The 14,493-nt window shown below is 37.0% G+C and overlaps 1 protein-coding gene across 13 annotated transcripts in view; it reads left to right on the plus strand.

Annotated features, from left to right (window-relative positions):
• Positions 1–14,493, plus strand: part of MYCBP2 (MYC binding protein 2) — a 294,107-nt gene that overhangs the window by 262,360 nt on the left and 17,254 nt on the right. For all 13 annotated transcript variants that reach the window (XM_059144685.1, XM_059144682.1, XM_059144683.1 and 10 more), the window contains 10 exons: positions 757–876; positions 2,396–2,497; positions 3,207–3,335; positions 3,709–3,841; positions 5,028–5,131; positions 7,095–7,283; positions 8,093–8,200; positions 9,434–9,643; positions 12,291–12,398; positions 13,052–13,217. In XM_059144685.1, coding sequence (XP_059000668.1) covers positions 757–876; positions 2,396–2,497; positions 3,207–3,335; positions 3,709–3,841; positions 5,028–5,131; positions 7,095–7,283; positions 8,093–8,200; positions 9,434–9,643; positions 12,291–12,398; positions 13,052–13,217 — 1,369 coding nt within the window. The remainder of the gene's footprint in view (positions 1–756; positions 877–2,395; positions 2,498–3,206; positions 3,336–3,708; positions 3,842–5,027; positions 5,132–7,094; positions 7,284–8,092; positions 8,201–9,433; positions 9,644–12,290; positions 12,399–13,051; positions 13,218–14,493) is intronic.

The raw sequence follows: 14,493 nt of genomic DNA on the forward strand, positions 1-14,493 counted from the left end.
GATACTTTAGTACTACTTTGTTTTTTAAAGATTTTATTTATTTATTTTGGGAGAGAGAGTGAAAGAGAGCATGAAAGGGGTGAAGGTCAGAGGGAGAAGCAGACTCCCTGCAGAGCTTGGAGCCCAATGCAGTCCTCGATGCAGGACTCAATCCCTGGACTCCAGGATCATTACCTGAACCGAAGGCAGTGGCTTAACTAACTGAGCCACCCAGGCCCCGATACTTCAATACTTCTGTTATGTTTTTATCTAAATGTAAGAGAAAATACTCTTGAGCTCTATAGAAAAAGAAAATGAGAACCTGATTTTTTATTTACTTTCCAGTCTTTAAAATAGTGATTAGAAGTTGAATTTTTCATAGAGTTGTGAAGGATTTTTATTTCAGAAGTATGCCCCTGAATCTAAAGCTGCACTCACAGGGACATGTGGTAGCTCAGTCGGTTGATCGTCCAATCTTGATTTCCAGCTCAAGTCATGATCTCAGGGTCATGAGATTGAGCCCCACAGCAGGCTCCTCACTCAACAGGGAGTCTTCTTTCTTCTTCTCCCTCTCCCTCTGCTCTTCCCCCAACTCATGCACTCTCTCTCTGGCACTCTCTCCCTCTCTTTCCCTCTCTCTCTCAAATAAATAAATAAAATTTTTTTTAAAAGTTGCACTAACAAGTCTTTCCTTTTGATGAGTTTTATCTAAGAGAAGAGAATTTAATATTACTATTACACATGTCTGGTTATTTATTATTCTCTCTTTCTCAATAGGGTCATCTGTCTGAAGCATGGTCCCGAGTGACAAAAAATGCCATTGCAGAAACCATCATTGCCTTGACCAAGATGGAGGAAGAATTTAGATCTCCAGTGAGATGTATTGCAACAACTAGGGTAGGAGTTTCTTTTTATGTGGTCTTTATCATTGCAGTAATTAGTTTGAACAAACTTAAATGAATAAATCAGCTTAATCCAATTTTTTACCAAATACTGTGTTTACTGAAAAAGTGTGACAGGCTTTTTTGAATTAGTGGTTATAAACGCTCACTGTTATGTGTTCTTTATTTCGTTTTTGTTATTTTGGGGGAGGCTAAGGATCATCTGGTTAGAAAAGGCTATGTTGTCTTTCTAGTAATGTCTTTACTGGAGCTTACACAGTAAACTCAGTGTCAGCCTTATGCTCAGATAGACTGAAGCTCCTTCAAAGACAAGACCCTCCCTTACTCGTTTGGTATGGCCTAATTATTCTAAAGCAAAGCCTACCTATTGGATTTACAGACCTTACTTTTTAAAAAGCAAAAAGTGTAAGCCCTGGACAAGGTGAGGCAGACTTTCTTAGCTAGTGAGTAGGATTGCATTCTTCAGGTGAGACATCTGTAGTCACTTTGACCTACCAAATTTCATGTCCCATGTACATCCAAAAGAGATTAGGGGTTTCCTTGAAGCAGGGATGTGTGGCAGCATTAGGAAGAAGTAAACACTAACAGAAATTGCTTGATTTAATCTTCTGAAGTCTGGAAAGGAAGACAGACTGTCTTTCTCTGGGGCAGGAAAAGCTGCTTGATGCCGTGCTGCTGGTGAGTGGACCTGTGAAGCAGTTCCTCGAACAGCAGAGTTCTAGCACCACGCACGCGCATGCTTTCCTTCTGCACCCCCATTTCTCCTTGCACACTTCATGCTTCTGTTTCTCCTTTTTCTATTTTTCCTTGTCTTCCTCTTCATGTCTGGTGACACTCATACGCACTTCTTAAATAACTCCTTTTCATTATTTCAGTTCTATTCAGTTTTCAGTTCAGAAATATATCCTTCCGTGAAAAACTGAAGCTCACCCGTTAAGCCCCAGAAAGTTTTAAACTGTTTTTGAGGGCTATTTTCAAAAGTTTGCTAGACATTTACTTCTGACAAAGTATACCAAGGATAGTGCTAGGCATTTAGGGGTATACAGAGACTTCTAAGGAGCTGCTCTTATCCAGAAGGATTTAATATGTACCCACCCACTCCTGGGACTGTGTAAAATGAAAGTCATCGTGCCACCTTGCTTGGAACATAGTGCCTCAGGCAGATGCCACTTAGATGGGAAGATTTGCAAGAAGCATCGGTACAGTAAATATTGAATATGTAAATTCATTTACTGATACGTTGCTTCCTTAGTAGACCAATAAAGGATAATATTATATGTCAGGTAAAAACCAGAATGGTTCATCCAGCAGCAGTCAGTAAATATTTGAGTGCCTACTGTGCCTATGGCCCATACAGCAGTGAGCACGTGTGCCTGGTACCTGAGTGCCAGTGGGTATCCATGTATTTTCAAATTCAGCTAACATTTATTGAGCTATTACAATGTGTCAAACAGTCAATACTTTACAAGTCTTTTCTGAAAATTCAGTATTGTGACAGCCTTTCCTTTTAATAGCTCTGGCTTGCTCTAGCTTCACTGTGCGTGCTGGATCAGGACCATGTAGATCGTCTCTCTTCGGGGAGATGGATGGGAAAGGATGGACAGCAAAAACAAATGGTAAGAACAGAATTGTTTATAAAAATGTATCTTGTTTTTCTTTATAAGTAAGCTCTAGCTTAGCATTTTAAAAAAAAATTAAAAATTTAAAAAAAGAATCTGCAAGTCCAAATTCCACACTTAGCAGAAAATTGTGGCACATTGCCCATGGTCATCTCACAAGTCTGTTTCACTTAGGGTCCCCTCTTCATAGCGTGTTAGAGGCTTTAATTATATAAAAGAGCTTTATCAGTCTTATGGTAAGAAGGAAATAAGAGCAGTAAGTGAGGCACCATGACATCTCATTTATTCACAAATACACAGTACTTAAAGTAGTTTGATAGGTATCCCTAGGTGCACTGGGAGGGAAGACTTTATAGAGGCCCTTCCAACATTTTCTCACTAAGGTTCAAGTTTCAAAATGAATCATTTATTCATTTAGCATACAGAATGTTTGAACATGGGGGAAGAAAGTTGCTTAACTCATTAATCAAAGTATACATGCTTATTTTATTAATCATTGAAACTGTTCAGCACATTAATTATTGAATTAAGGTCTTTTGTACTTGAGTACACTTGCCATAATTCTGTTTAATGTTCAGATTCTAAATTTTCCTAATAGACTTCAGAACAATAACGTTATTGTTGTGAATAAATTACATTCCATTTGTATGAGCATCTGGGACGTTCTTGCAAATGTAATATGACATGTGAAAATGCCTTGTTTCAGCCTATGTGTGACAACCATGATGATGGAGAAACTGCAGCTATCATCTTGTGCAACGTATGTGGAAATCTGTGCACTGACTGTGACAGATTCCTTCATCTTCATCGGCGAACCAAGACTCATCAAAGACAGGTGCCGGCTTCTGTCTGTACACGCAGAGCAGTTTCTGGAGCATAGGATACATTCAGTAAATTTTAAAATAAATGTGGGAAGGAGGCTTGCTGTGATGGGAAGAAAGGGACTTTGCAGTCAGAGCCTCAGTGGAGTTCCTCGCCGCCTCATTTATCACTGTGTAAATCAAGACAGTCGGCTAACCTGAGACTTAGTTTCCACATTTATAAAAATGGGGTCATTGTCAAGATTCAGGACAAGACTGCAAATGTCCGAAATCCTTAGAGTGCTTAGTAAATAAAAGCTATTATTGTTATTGAGTAATTAAATTTTATACTTCCTCCTTCAGAGTGAAAAATAAAATATTTTTCCCTTTTCTTTGATGAAACAATAGGTCTTCAAAGAAGAAGAAGAAGCTATCAAGGTTGACCTTCATGAAGGTTGTGGTAGAACCAAATTGTTCTGGTTGATGGCACTAGCAGATTCTAAAACAATGAAGGCGATGGTGGAATTCCGAGAGCACACAGGTAGCAGAGGATTTAGGATTGAACCATGCCTGCTGCTTAGGATTTAATTAGATGTTCTTTACTTACTATGAATTACTTAATGTGGATTATTTCGGGTATATTCTGATAACTATGGAATCATTAATCACTGTTTGTTGTTACATGTTCCGGACAATGTTCTATAGCAGAGAGGCATTAGACTTCAAGTAAGGAAATCTGATTTGTCATTGACTAGATATGTGCACTCGAGCAAGTCATTTTATCCCCAAAACACGTGGTTTACTAAAGTAAATCTGGTTGAGATTCTCAGCTTAAAGTTACATTGAATCTTACAGATTCTTAATTTTCATTACCTTTATAGTCTGACTGACACAAATTTATGATGTTGGAGTTAGTAAAAATCTGAACAAATATAACTCCACTCATATTAATTTTTCATGCTATGAGAGCGTGGTCTTTTTTTCTCCTGGCTGATTTTTTTTTCTCCTATAGTCTATCAGAGTCATATATTACATTAATAAATGTTCTAATGTTGAACCATCCTTGTATTCATGAGTTAAACTATTCTTTTTAAAAATCTATTTTTCCTGTAAATATTGCTGAATTCCATTTATTACTGTTATATTTAGAATTTTGGTATCTGTGTTTTAAAATGAGTTTGGTCTGCATCCATATCTTCCTGTCCTTTTCCTGTTCTGTTCTTGTTTTATGGCTTGTGTTCCTTCTTTCTGTTTCAGACATTTAATTTTCTTTTCATATTGCTCTGTCAGTACTAGTTCCTTGGATGGGAATTCTTCTTTTTTTCAAGCTTTCATATTCTCTAACAATAGGTTTTCTTCTATGCCTTGTAATTTTGTTATTATAGAAATTCTTAAAGGTTTATCTTTCTTCTGTATATTCTTGCATAACATTTATTATTCTGTTTTGTCTGAAACTATGCTTTTGGAGCTGGGATTTGCCTTATCTGCTCAACCTCTTATGTGTTTGACTTCTAATAGGTCTTTAGTTTCTTGTTCCTTTTTTTGTGTTTAGTTACCTTATAATTAGGACGTCTTAACAACCCTTCCACTGTAAAACTGCCCGGCTGGTTTCCCAGTGATAGCAAACTGATACAAACCTGATTTTCCTGTAGGTTTTTTCTATTAATTGTGTTAAAATATGTGGAAAACCTATTCTTGAGGATTTTTCTTTTTCTTCTTGAACCTAGGCAAGCCAACCACAAGTAGCTCAGAAGCATGCCGCTTCTGTGGTTCCAGGAGTGGAACAGAGTTATCTGCTGTTGGCAGTGTGTGTTCTGATGCAGACTGCCAGGTGAGTATGTGCTTAGATAGTCAGGCTGTCCCAATAAGGAATAGCATGTATTCCCTCATGATGTATTTACTTCATGTTAAATAAGAGTTAGAGCTCAGCTCAGCATCACTTCAGTTTTCTAAATTAATATAATCCCCATGTTAAGACCTAAATGCTTTATCAGAGCTAGAGAATGGGTCAGATAAATTTCTCAAACCCCAATATACAGTGTGTGTTTATCAACTATCACCATAATAAATATTTAATGTTTGCTCTTGTGCTGGAAAAAGGTAAAAATCTCTGGACTGCATTTCCTTGACCTCTTACCTACTTTATTCACTTATTTCCCTACAATCAACTTCTAATATTTGAGAGTTCTTTAGTCCTGAACATCCATACACATATTTCATGCCATCCAGATATTTTTAGTTCCTCAGTTCAGTTAGCAAGAACTTGGATAGGGCTCAGCTAATGAAAGATACCTGTATGTTGTTTATACCCATTTTAGTGAGGGGATAGGTGGTGATTGGGAGATTGTATATCCAGAAATTCTTTGCTTCATGACTACACACAAAAGTAAATAGATTAAAATTACATTTCCCTTTTTTATCAGCATTCCCTTTATGCGAAGTGAAATTTTTTTAATCACATGAAAAGAAAAATTTCACACTGAAAATTTTAAATTAAAATTTAGAAATTACACACTAAAAAAATTTGCTAATAATTCTTAAGTTACGTTCAGTTAAAGAATAAAAATAGGGGCACCTGGGTGGCTCAGTGAGTGAAGTGTCTGCCCTCTGTTCAGTGGGATAGAGCCTCCCATCGGCTCCTTGCTCAGCAGGGAGCCTGCTTCTACCTCTCCCTTTGCCCCTCCCCCTGCTTGCTTTCTCTCTCTGTCTCTCTCTCTCTCAAATAAATAAATAAAATTTTAAAACAAAAAAGTGATGGGATGCCTGGGTGGCTCAGTCAGTTAAGCATCTGCCTTCAGCTCAGATCATGATCCCAGGGTCCTGGGATCTGAGCACTGAGTTGGGCTCCTTGCTCAGTGGGGAGCTTGCTTCTCCCTCTGCCTTCTCTGCCTAATGAAGTCAGGAAATGACAGATGCTGGCGAGGATGCGGGGAAAGGGGAACCCTCCTACACTGTTGGTGGGAATGCACGCTGGTGCAACCACTCTGGAAAACAGTATGGAGGTTCCTCAAAATGTTGAAATGTTGAAAATAGAACTACCCTATAGTAGTGCAATTGCACTACTGGGTATTTACCCTAAAGATACAAACGTAGTGATCCGAAGGGGCACATGCACCCTAATGTTTATAGCAGCAATGTCCACAATAGCCAAACTATGGAAAGAACCTAGATGTCCATCAACAGATGAATGGATAAAGAAGAGGTGGTATATATACACAATGGAATACTATGCAGCCATCAAAAGAAATGAAATCTTGCCATTTGCAACAACATGGATGGAACTAGAGGGTATCATGCTTAGGGAAATAAGTCAAGCAGAGAAAGATAACTGTCATATGATCTCCTTGATATGAGGAAGTGATGATGCAACACGGGGGGTTAAGGGGGTAGGAAAAGAATAAATGAAACAAGATGGGATTGGGAGGGAGATAAACCATAAGTGACTCTTAATCTCACAAAACAAACTGAGGGTTGCTGGGGGGAGGGGGGTTGGGAGAAGGCGGGTGGGGTTATGGACATTGGGCATGTGCAATGGTGAGTGCTGTGAAGTGTGTAAACCTGGCGATTCACAGACCTATACCCCTGGGGATAAAAATACATGTTTTTAAAAAATAAAAAAATTTTTTAAAAAATCTTTTTTGAAAAAAAAAAAGAATAAAAATAACTTTATTGTTATATAGCCTTAATATGTATTTCCTGTGGGAAATATCTTAGAACATTAATATAATTGATATAATTATCAGAGTGTGTGCCTTTTTGATATTTTCTATGCCATTATAATTTATCTCTAATAGGAATATGCTAAGATAGCCTGTAGTAAGACGCATCCCTGTGGCCATCCATGTGGAGGTGTCAAGAATGAAGAGCACTGTCTGCCCTGTCTACACGGCTGTGACAAAAGCGCCACCACGCTGAAGCAGGACGCCGATGACATGTGCATGATCTGCTTCACCGAGGCGCTCTCGGCAGCACCAGCTATTCAGGTTGTCTCAGCTTCTAAAGCATCGGGTGGGCCTGGAATCTAACATGGGAAATAGAAGTATATCTGTGAAATAAACAGATCCCTGGACTGTTCACGTCCTTGGGGGAAAATGTGCCCCTAGTGCCTCCCAGTGTTTTGAGGAGCCGATTCCGTCCCTATATGTTCTGTTTCCATTTTGTGTGCTCAGCTTTACTTTGTCATTTGTGTGAGCCTATATAATCAACAAAATATAAAATGTTCATAGGGAGGAAAAAAACAATTAGATTATCTAGTAACTATTCTTAATTTCTAAAACATGGAATGGTATCACTGTGTGATTGGTGTATACATAGTAGTACACACCTCTCCATACATAATGTATATGCCTACATCTATAATATTAATGATATTATTGAAGTTACTGTTTGCTAAATATATCTTTTTAAATTTGACCACTGGTTTATATTTTCAGTTCTTATGATTCCAAGGTAAATGAATAGTCTCCAAAAATAAATCTTAACTCTTTAATAAAATCAGTAGTTCCTTCCTTCTATGAAATACAGAAGGGAATAATTTTAAATTGCTCCCTAATCTGACTTACTCTTTATAAAGTGGCATTAATATGCAAGTGGTAATAAATTGGAACAAGCTAAAGACCTAGTTAATGATATTTCATGAGTAACAGAAATGGGCGCAAATTCATTTTCCTAAACTTGATTTTTCTCTTATCTGCTTTAACTAGCACCTTCATTGAATAATCTGCCATTTATTCAAGCACATATCATTATCACATTTGCTTATATCCCTCTCTTTTTTTTTTTTTAATTTAAGCTGGACTGCAGTCATGTATTCCACTTACAGTGCTGCCGACGAGTTTTGGAAAACAGATGGCTTGGTCCAAGGATAACATTTGGATTTATATCTTGTCCCATTTGCAAGGTATGGAGAGATTCAGAAATTATCTACTTTCTATCTATTTTTATTTTTATCTTTATCTTCATCTTTTAGAATAAATGCTTCCACATCTCTTGGTGTCCTTCCCAGTTTACTTTTTCCTCCCAGCCCCCATCAGTTTCTACCCTTTTCATCCAGGTGATGCCAGAGAATATTGTAAGATCCCTCTGTTTGTTATAATGCATTTCAAAATGGTGAGTGTCAATTAAAAGCTGATTAAATGGAGTTAAACATACTGTATCAGAAAATTCATTTACATAACACGCATTAAAGGCGGTTTGTCACCACTTTTAGACCCTTCAGAGTTCAGATTGTGTAACATGACAACGGATGACTACCAAAATGTATGAGCCTGTGATACTTGTAGACTCTGACACCTGCCATTCAAGATGAAGTCTGGGTTTTCATCATTAAAGATGAAGCCTGAAAAAACCAGTTTCTTTTAGAATCTTAGGTAAAATAAGGAAAAATTATTGACATTTTGCCACATCTCTTTAAAGATAGTAAGCAAAATGACCACTTATTTTGGCAAGCCAGTGATGATTAATTTAAAAAACAAAACAAAACAAAAAAAACCTTTGTTTAAGATTGTGATTGACCATGCCTTCTCAATTCATTCTTCATTTCTTTTTGTTCTCTTAAGCTCTCTCTATTTCCAACAGACGTGCAGACTGGTATAAAAGGGTTTAACATAGAAAGACAACACAGTCATTGCTTAGTTAGACGGAGGAACAATCAATAGGATTGTAGTAATTTGCTTTCTCTTCTCATGTGGTGCCACAAAGAAAGGTCACATTTAGGAAATGATATATGAACATATAGAAAATACTACCTCCTCATTGCTGTTTCCTGGCGTCTACCCAGCCCCAAGGAACAACACAGAGGGAGTATGTCTTATTTGTGGCAGCAAGGCAAACTTTTATTCCCAGAAGAGCTAAGGCAACCAGAGGTAACATTTCAGATTCAGGAAATATGAAGCTAATGAAACAGAATTTTCGTGCTATATGTCCCATTTTCTCCTATTGTCCCTGATCTTAGAAAAATACAGGCTTATGAGGATTTTACAGATTTATTTCTAACCGGCATTTTATTGAGAAAACATTCACTCTCTGGTGATCTCCTGGCATAGTGCTTATTAGTCTTAGGTACCCACTTAAATATTTATTGGATTCATAGATAAATGATTTTGCTAAGGAATGTTTATTTTTTAAATTTCAGAACAAAATAAATCATATAGTATTAAAAGACCTGCTTGATCCAATAAAAGAACTCTATGAGGATGTCAGAAGAAAAGCCTTAATGAGATTGGAATATGAAGGTTTGCATAAGAGTGAAGCTATCACAACTCCTGGTGTGAGATTTTATAATGACCCAGCTGGCTATGCCATGAACAGATATGCATATTATGTCTGCTACAAATGCAGAAAGGTATGCTATAAATTAAACTAGGAATTTTTAAGAACTGGAGATTACTTATGTGATTCAGATTCTGACCTGAATTGTATAATGATATCTAATTCTTACATCTTAAGTCTGAAATTAAAAATCAAAAAGCTTGATACTACATTTGAAGTTGAATTCTTTTTTTACTTAATTTGTTTGGGTTTTTTTTTTTCTCTTTTTTTTTTTTTTCTTACCTTTACATACTATTTCCAAATCATGCTCTGTTGCTCTACCCAAGCTGCTTGACATCAGTAATCTCCTGCTAGGCAAACCATTTGATTCTTAAATAAACGTCTCCTACTTCACTCTTTTCACCATTTTCTCATTAAAATTCCTTGGCTTCCGGGATAGTACTCATGATATCCTTCCATTCTGGTTGGTTGTCTTTAACTCCTTTTCATTCACCTCCTCATTACATATTTAGTTTCTTAGCACTGTGTTCATACCTAATAATAACCTCCTTACCTTTGCTGAGCTCCTGTATATCCACGTCTTTGCCAAACATCTGTACCATTCTTCCAAAATTTTTGAGATTTAGATCAAACTATTTAACTGCTTTCCACACATTTGAATTTCTCACAAATCTCTCTGAGTTCTTTTTTTCTGTTACGTCTTCCGTAACCCTAATCATTTTCTTTGGTAGTTATAGTAGCCTTCTTATTCAGCCCATTGTGTGGAGCCCGTACCCCTTCCATTCCATCCTTTACACTTCTATCGCTGCTAGTAGATGAATATTTCACAACCTCAGGTCTGATGTGTCATTTTTCTGCTTCTGATCCTGTGTAGCACCTATCCACATCTATAGTCTCATTTCCCAAAATGCTACCATTTGTGCCCCATACTACAAAATACTGAGCAGCCTACAATTGCCCAAACTCATGCCATTGCATAGGCTATTCCTCTTTATGGAATGCTCTTCCCTACTCCTCCCCTGCATTTTATCTGACCTGACACCCACCCAAAGTGACATGCTCATATGCAGAGCTAAATCTGTCTAATCACACTTCCATTTCACCTGCTCTGTAATGTGCCCACACTTCCACTCTGCTATCACGACGTTGATCTCTTGCATACCTTCTTTGTAGAACTCCGTATTTTGCATTATGATTACTGATTCACTTGTCTCTGTATCACTTGATAAGTCCTGTGAGAACAAAGACAGTGGTTTTCATTTCTGTTTCTCCAGTACTTGACATTAGGTTAGTTAGAGAATGAATAAATGATTGAAGCAATCTGTAAATGAAAAGTACGTAGTCTCCCAATGTAACGAAAAGAAAATACAATTAATGAATGGAAGGCTGAAGAGGTGGAAAGGCAGATAAATATACATACATTCAAGGCAAGACTAATAGTTAATTCATTACCACAGGGATGACAGTCCAATTTCTAGGAAGCTAAGCAGGGAATCTGGAAAAGAGAAACAGCTAAAATAAACAGTAGACCTCAGGACAAATGAAATACTTCTGAGGCCAAATTTAGCTGGTGGATAACCATTTATAACCTCTTTATCAATGGAGCCTGTCTTTTGACCTGTTTTTCTGGTGCAGATAATAGATTTATATTGACTCATCTTGTTTATCCTCAAGTATGGACATGGCTGTGGGACAAGTTGTCCATGCAGATTGCCCCAATTATAATTGGCCTCATTTATTTTGTGTCCAGAGAAAATACAGATAAACCATCCACCAACATCATTTCATTTATCAAGTATGTATATTGGATACTGCTGAGTTCTTTATACAGTGTAGCTTTATAAATATGAGCAATCTTCTAAGCAATCACCAAATTTCTCTTCCCTTCTTTTTTTAAGTAATCTCTATGCCCAACATGGGGCTTGAACTCAAAACCCCAAGATTCAGAGTCCTGTGCTGTACTGACTAAGCCAGCCAGGCACCCCTTTGTTTTCCTTTTTAAAAATTTCTGTATGATCAAAATTGAATTTTTTTCTCTCCCATTAGCCCCAGGATTCTAATTGTGTACTAATATTTTTTTTAGGCATATTTTTTGTACTACAGTGTTAAAATTCAGAATTTTTTTTTTTTTTTTAGGATTTTATTTATTTATTTGACAGACAGAGATCACAAGTAAACAGAGAGGCAGGCAGAGGTGGGGGTGGGGGCAGCAGGCTCCCTGCTGAGCAGAGAGCCCTATGCAGGGCTCAATCCCAGGACCCTGAGCTGAAAGCAGAGGCTCAACCCACTGAGCCACCCAGGCACCCCTAAAATTCAGAAATTCCTTGAGCATATTTATCAGACCAGTAGGAGGAAACATTTACTACTTCAAAATGAGAAAAATTACTGAAACTTTGCTCTGAAAAAGCAGTTTCTCATCATTACTTAATATCTTATTCTTGATATTTATTTGGGATATTATACATTCTCTCGTTATTTTGGTTTGACAGTACAGTGTTTGAACTTCCTACTATAAGCATGAGTTTATTCCAAAATTAAAGCTGATTTATTTCATACCCTGATCCACCTATACAGGCATCTACTTGGCATTGCAAGGGAGTATTTAATAGATAATAGTATTTTCTAAGACTTTTGATCTTACTTTCACTATGCTCATACTGTATCTCCCATAGCAAGGTTGTCTTTTTTCCTGCTATAATCTAATTGTGTTCTCTTCATAGGCATATTTTGGTGGCGAAGCTCGTTGCGATGCTGAGGCTGGACAAGGGGATGATTATGATCCCAGAGAGCTCATTTGTGGTGCCTGTTCTGATGTGTCCAGGGCTCAGGTGGGCAGAACATTTTATTAGAAAGGATAATTTAGAAATGTTAAACCTCTATTTTTTCCAAAAATAATAATATAACTAATATTGTGGGAATAGGATAGCAGGTTTTTTGCCCAGTGTTTTCTGATGTTTATACAGCAGTGTATAATTTTCCAAATTAATTCATAGATATTATTCTCTTAGATAGTATTTGCATTTTATAATTTTTGTCCTCCATGCAATAGTCACCATATTTCAACAAGTAATAAATTTCCTTAGTTCATTTTCTTAAACCTACAGCCACAGTTTTAGGTTTACCTCACTCCAATCTTCGAAATCTTCACAATGTAGCTGTGAGACTGAGAGATAAATGAAATATCAACTATTCAGTTTGTCTGACCAGGAACAAGTCACCAGGAAATTGTCTTATTTATTAAATCAGATTGGTTCTGATAGATCTGAGATGAGAATTTGGGGCTTTCTCTGTACCCTTTGGACAAAGCCACACATTTATTCATTAATTTTTTCATGTATCTATCACCAGTTTTTCAGTCAGTTTTGAGAGTTATGTGTACTCAGAAAATATGAATCACCGAGCTATATGTACATGACTATCTTAAGTGTAATTGAAATAGACTTGCTATAATCTTGTGTCTATGTATTTTCTTTTGTTATAGATGTGTCCAAAACATGGCACAGACTTTTTGGAATATAAATGTCGCTACTGCTGTTCAGTGGCTGTTTTTTTCTGTTTTGGAACAACACATTTCTGTAATGCTTGTCATGATGACTTTCAAAGAATGACTAGCATTCCCAAGGAAGAACTACCACACTGTCCTGCAGGTATGCTTTTAATATTTTTAAGTGATTGTGATGTATATACTTTCTGGTTTAATGATCACATGGTAACTATTCCAAGTGGCAGAAACCCAATTCAAACTAGCCTGAAGAATCAGGGAATTTCTTGGCCCTTGTAAGCTTCTGACATTCTGAGTGAAGTAGAAAGAACACCATGGTGATGATAGGTCAGAAGTTGTAATGGAGACAGTTGCCTGAGAAGAAGAAGGAAAATCAGCTAAAGATTAGTGAAAGAATCACTCTTTGGCACTAAAGGGCCATGTAAAGTTTGAAGTTACGAATTGATAATATAACCATTTTAAAAGATTTCTGTGATTTTTTTGTTTTTTTGTTTTTTTTTTTTTTTTTGAGAAGTCTGGAACCAGTGCCATGAAATGAACAAGTGATTTGAACTTGATTTGATCTAGAATGGCTGGGAATTGGCAGTGCAGTGAGCATCAGAAAGCCAAGGGGCTAAGCCACTGAGAATACAGGACAAATGATTGTGTATGGAGGTTGGGCTGAAAAAAATAAGAATATGAAACCAAAAGAAACTGAAAACATTGCAAGAGATTAGGAGCCTGATGGTTCCAATGAGGTGAGAAGGGAGAGAAGTGGAAGGTAGAGTAAATGTGACCATACAGGAGAATTTTACATGAGGTATATCTGAAATTGGTGAAAATACACACAAAAGTACTTACAGCACAATACCCAATTTTGTTAAGGCTGGGAAACACACTCTCCTCCACTGCTTATCAGAGTGCAGATGCTAGAAACCTATAGAGAAAGCCGTTTGATTGTGCCTCTCAAAATTGCAAACACATCTACCCTTCAACGGGTCCCATTTCTGGCGATATACGTACATATGTGAAGTAAATAAAAAAGGCAAATGTGCAAGCCTATTGCTTATAGTAACAAAAATTTGTAAACAATTCAAGTATCCAGGAGGTGGGTGGTTAAGTACTATGTACTGTGCACCATCAAAAAGAGGAAATAATGATGAAAATGGAGTTTCTGTGTACTGATCTGGGAAGATGTAGAGGAGACTGTTACATGAAAAATCAAGTTACAGAACAGGGTATATAGTATACAGTCTTGTAAGGAAAGGGGAAATGAAAATATATACTTACATTTGTTTATATGTGCATTAACTACTGGAACAATACACTAGAAGTTAATAAAATTAATTAGCTATGGGGAAAAACCAGGAAGATGGGTAGAAATGGGGGGGGTTACGAATTGATAATATAACCATTTTAAAGGACTTCTGTGATTTTTGGGT

The sequence above is a fragment of the Mustela lutreola genome, chromosome 13 (assembly GCF_030435805.1).
Source record: "Mustela lutreola isolate mMusLut2 chromosome 13, mMusLut2.pri, whole genome shotgun sequence".
NCBI lineage: Eukaryota > Metazoa > Chordata > Mammalia > Carnivora > Mustelidae > Mustela > Mustela lutreola.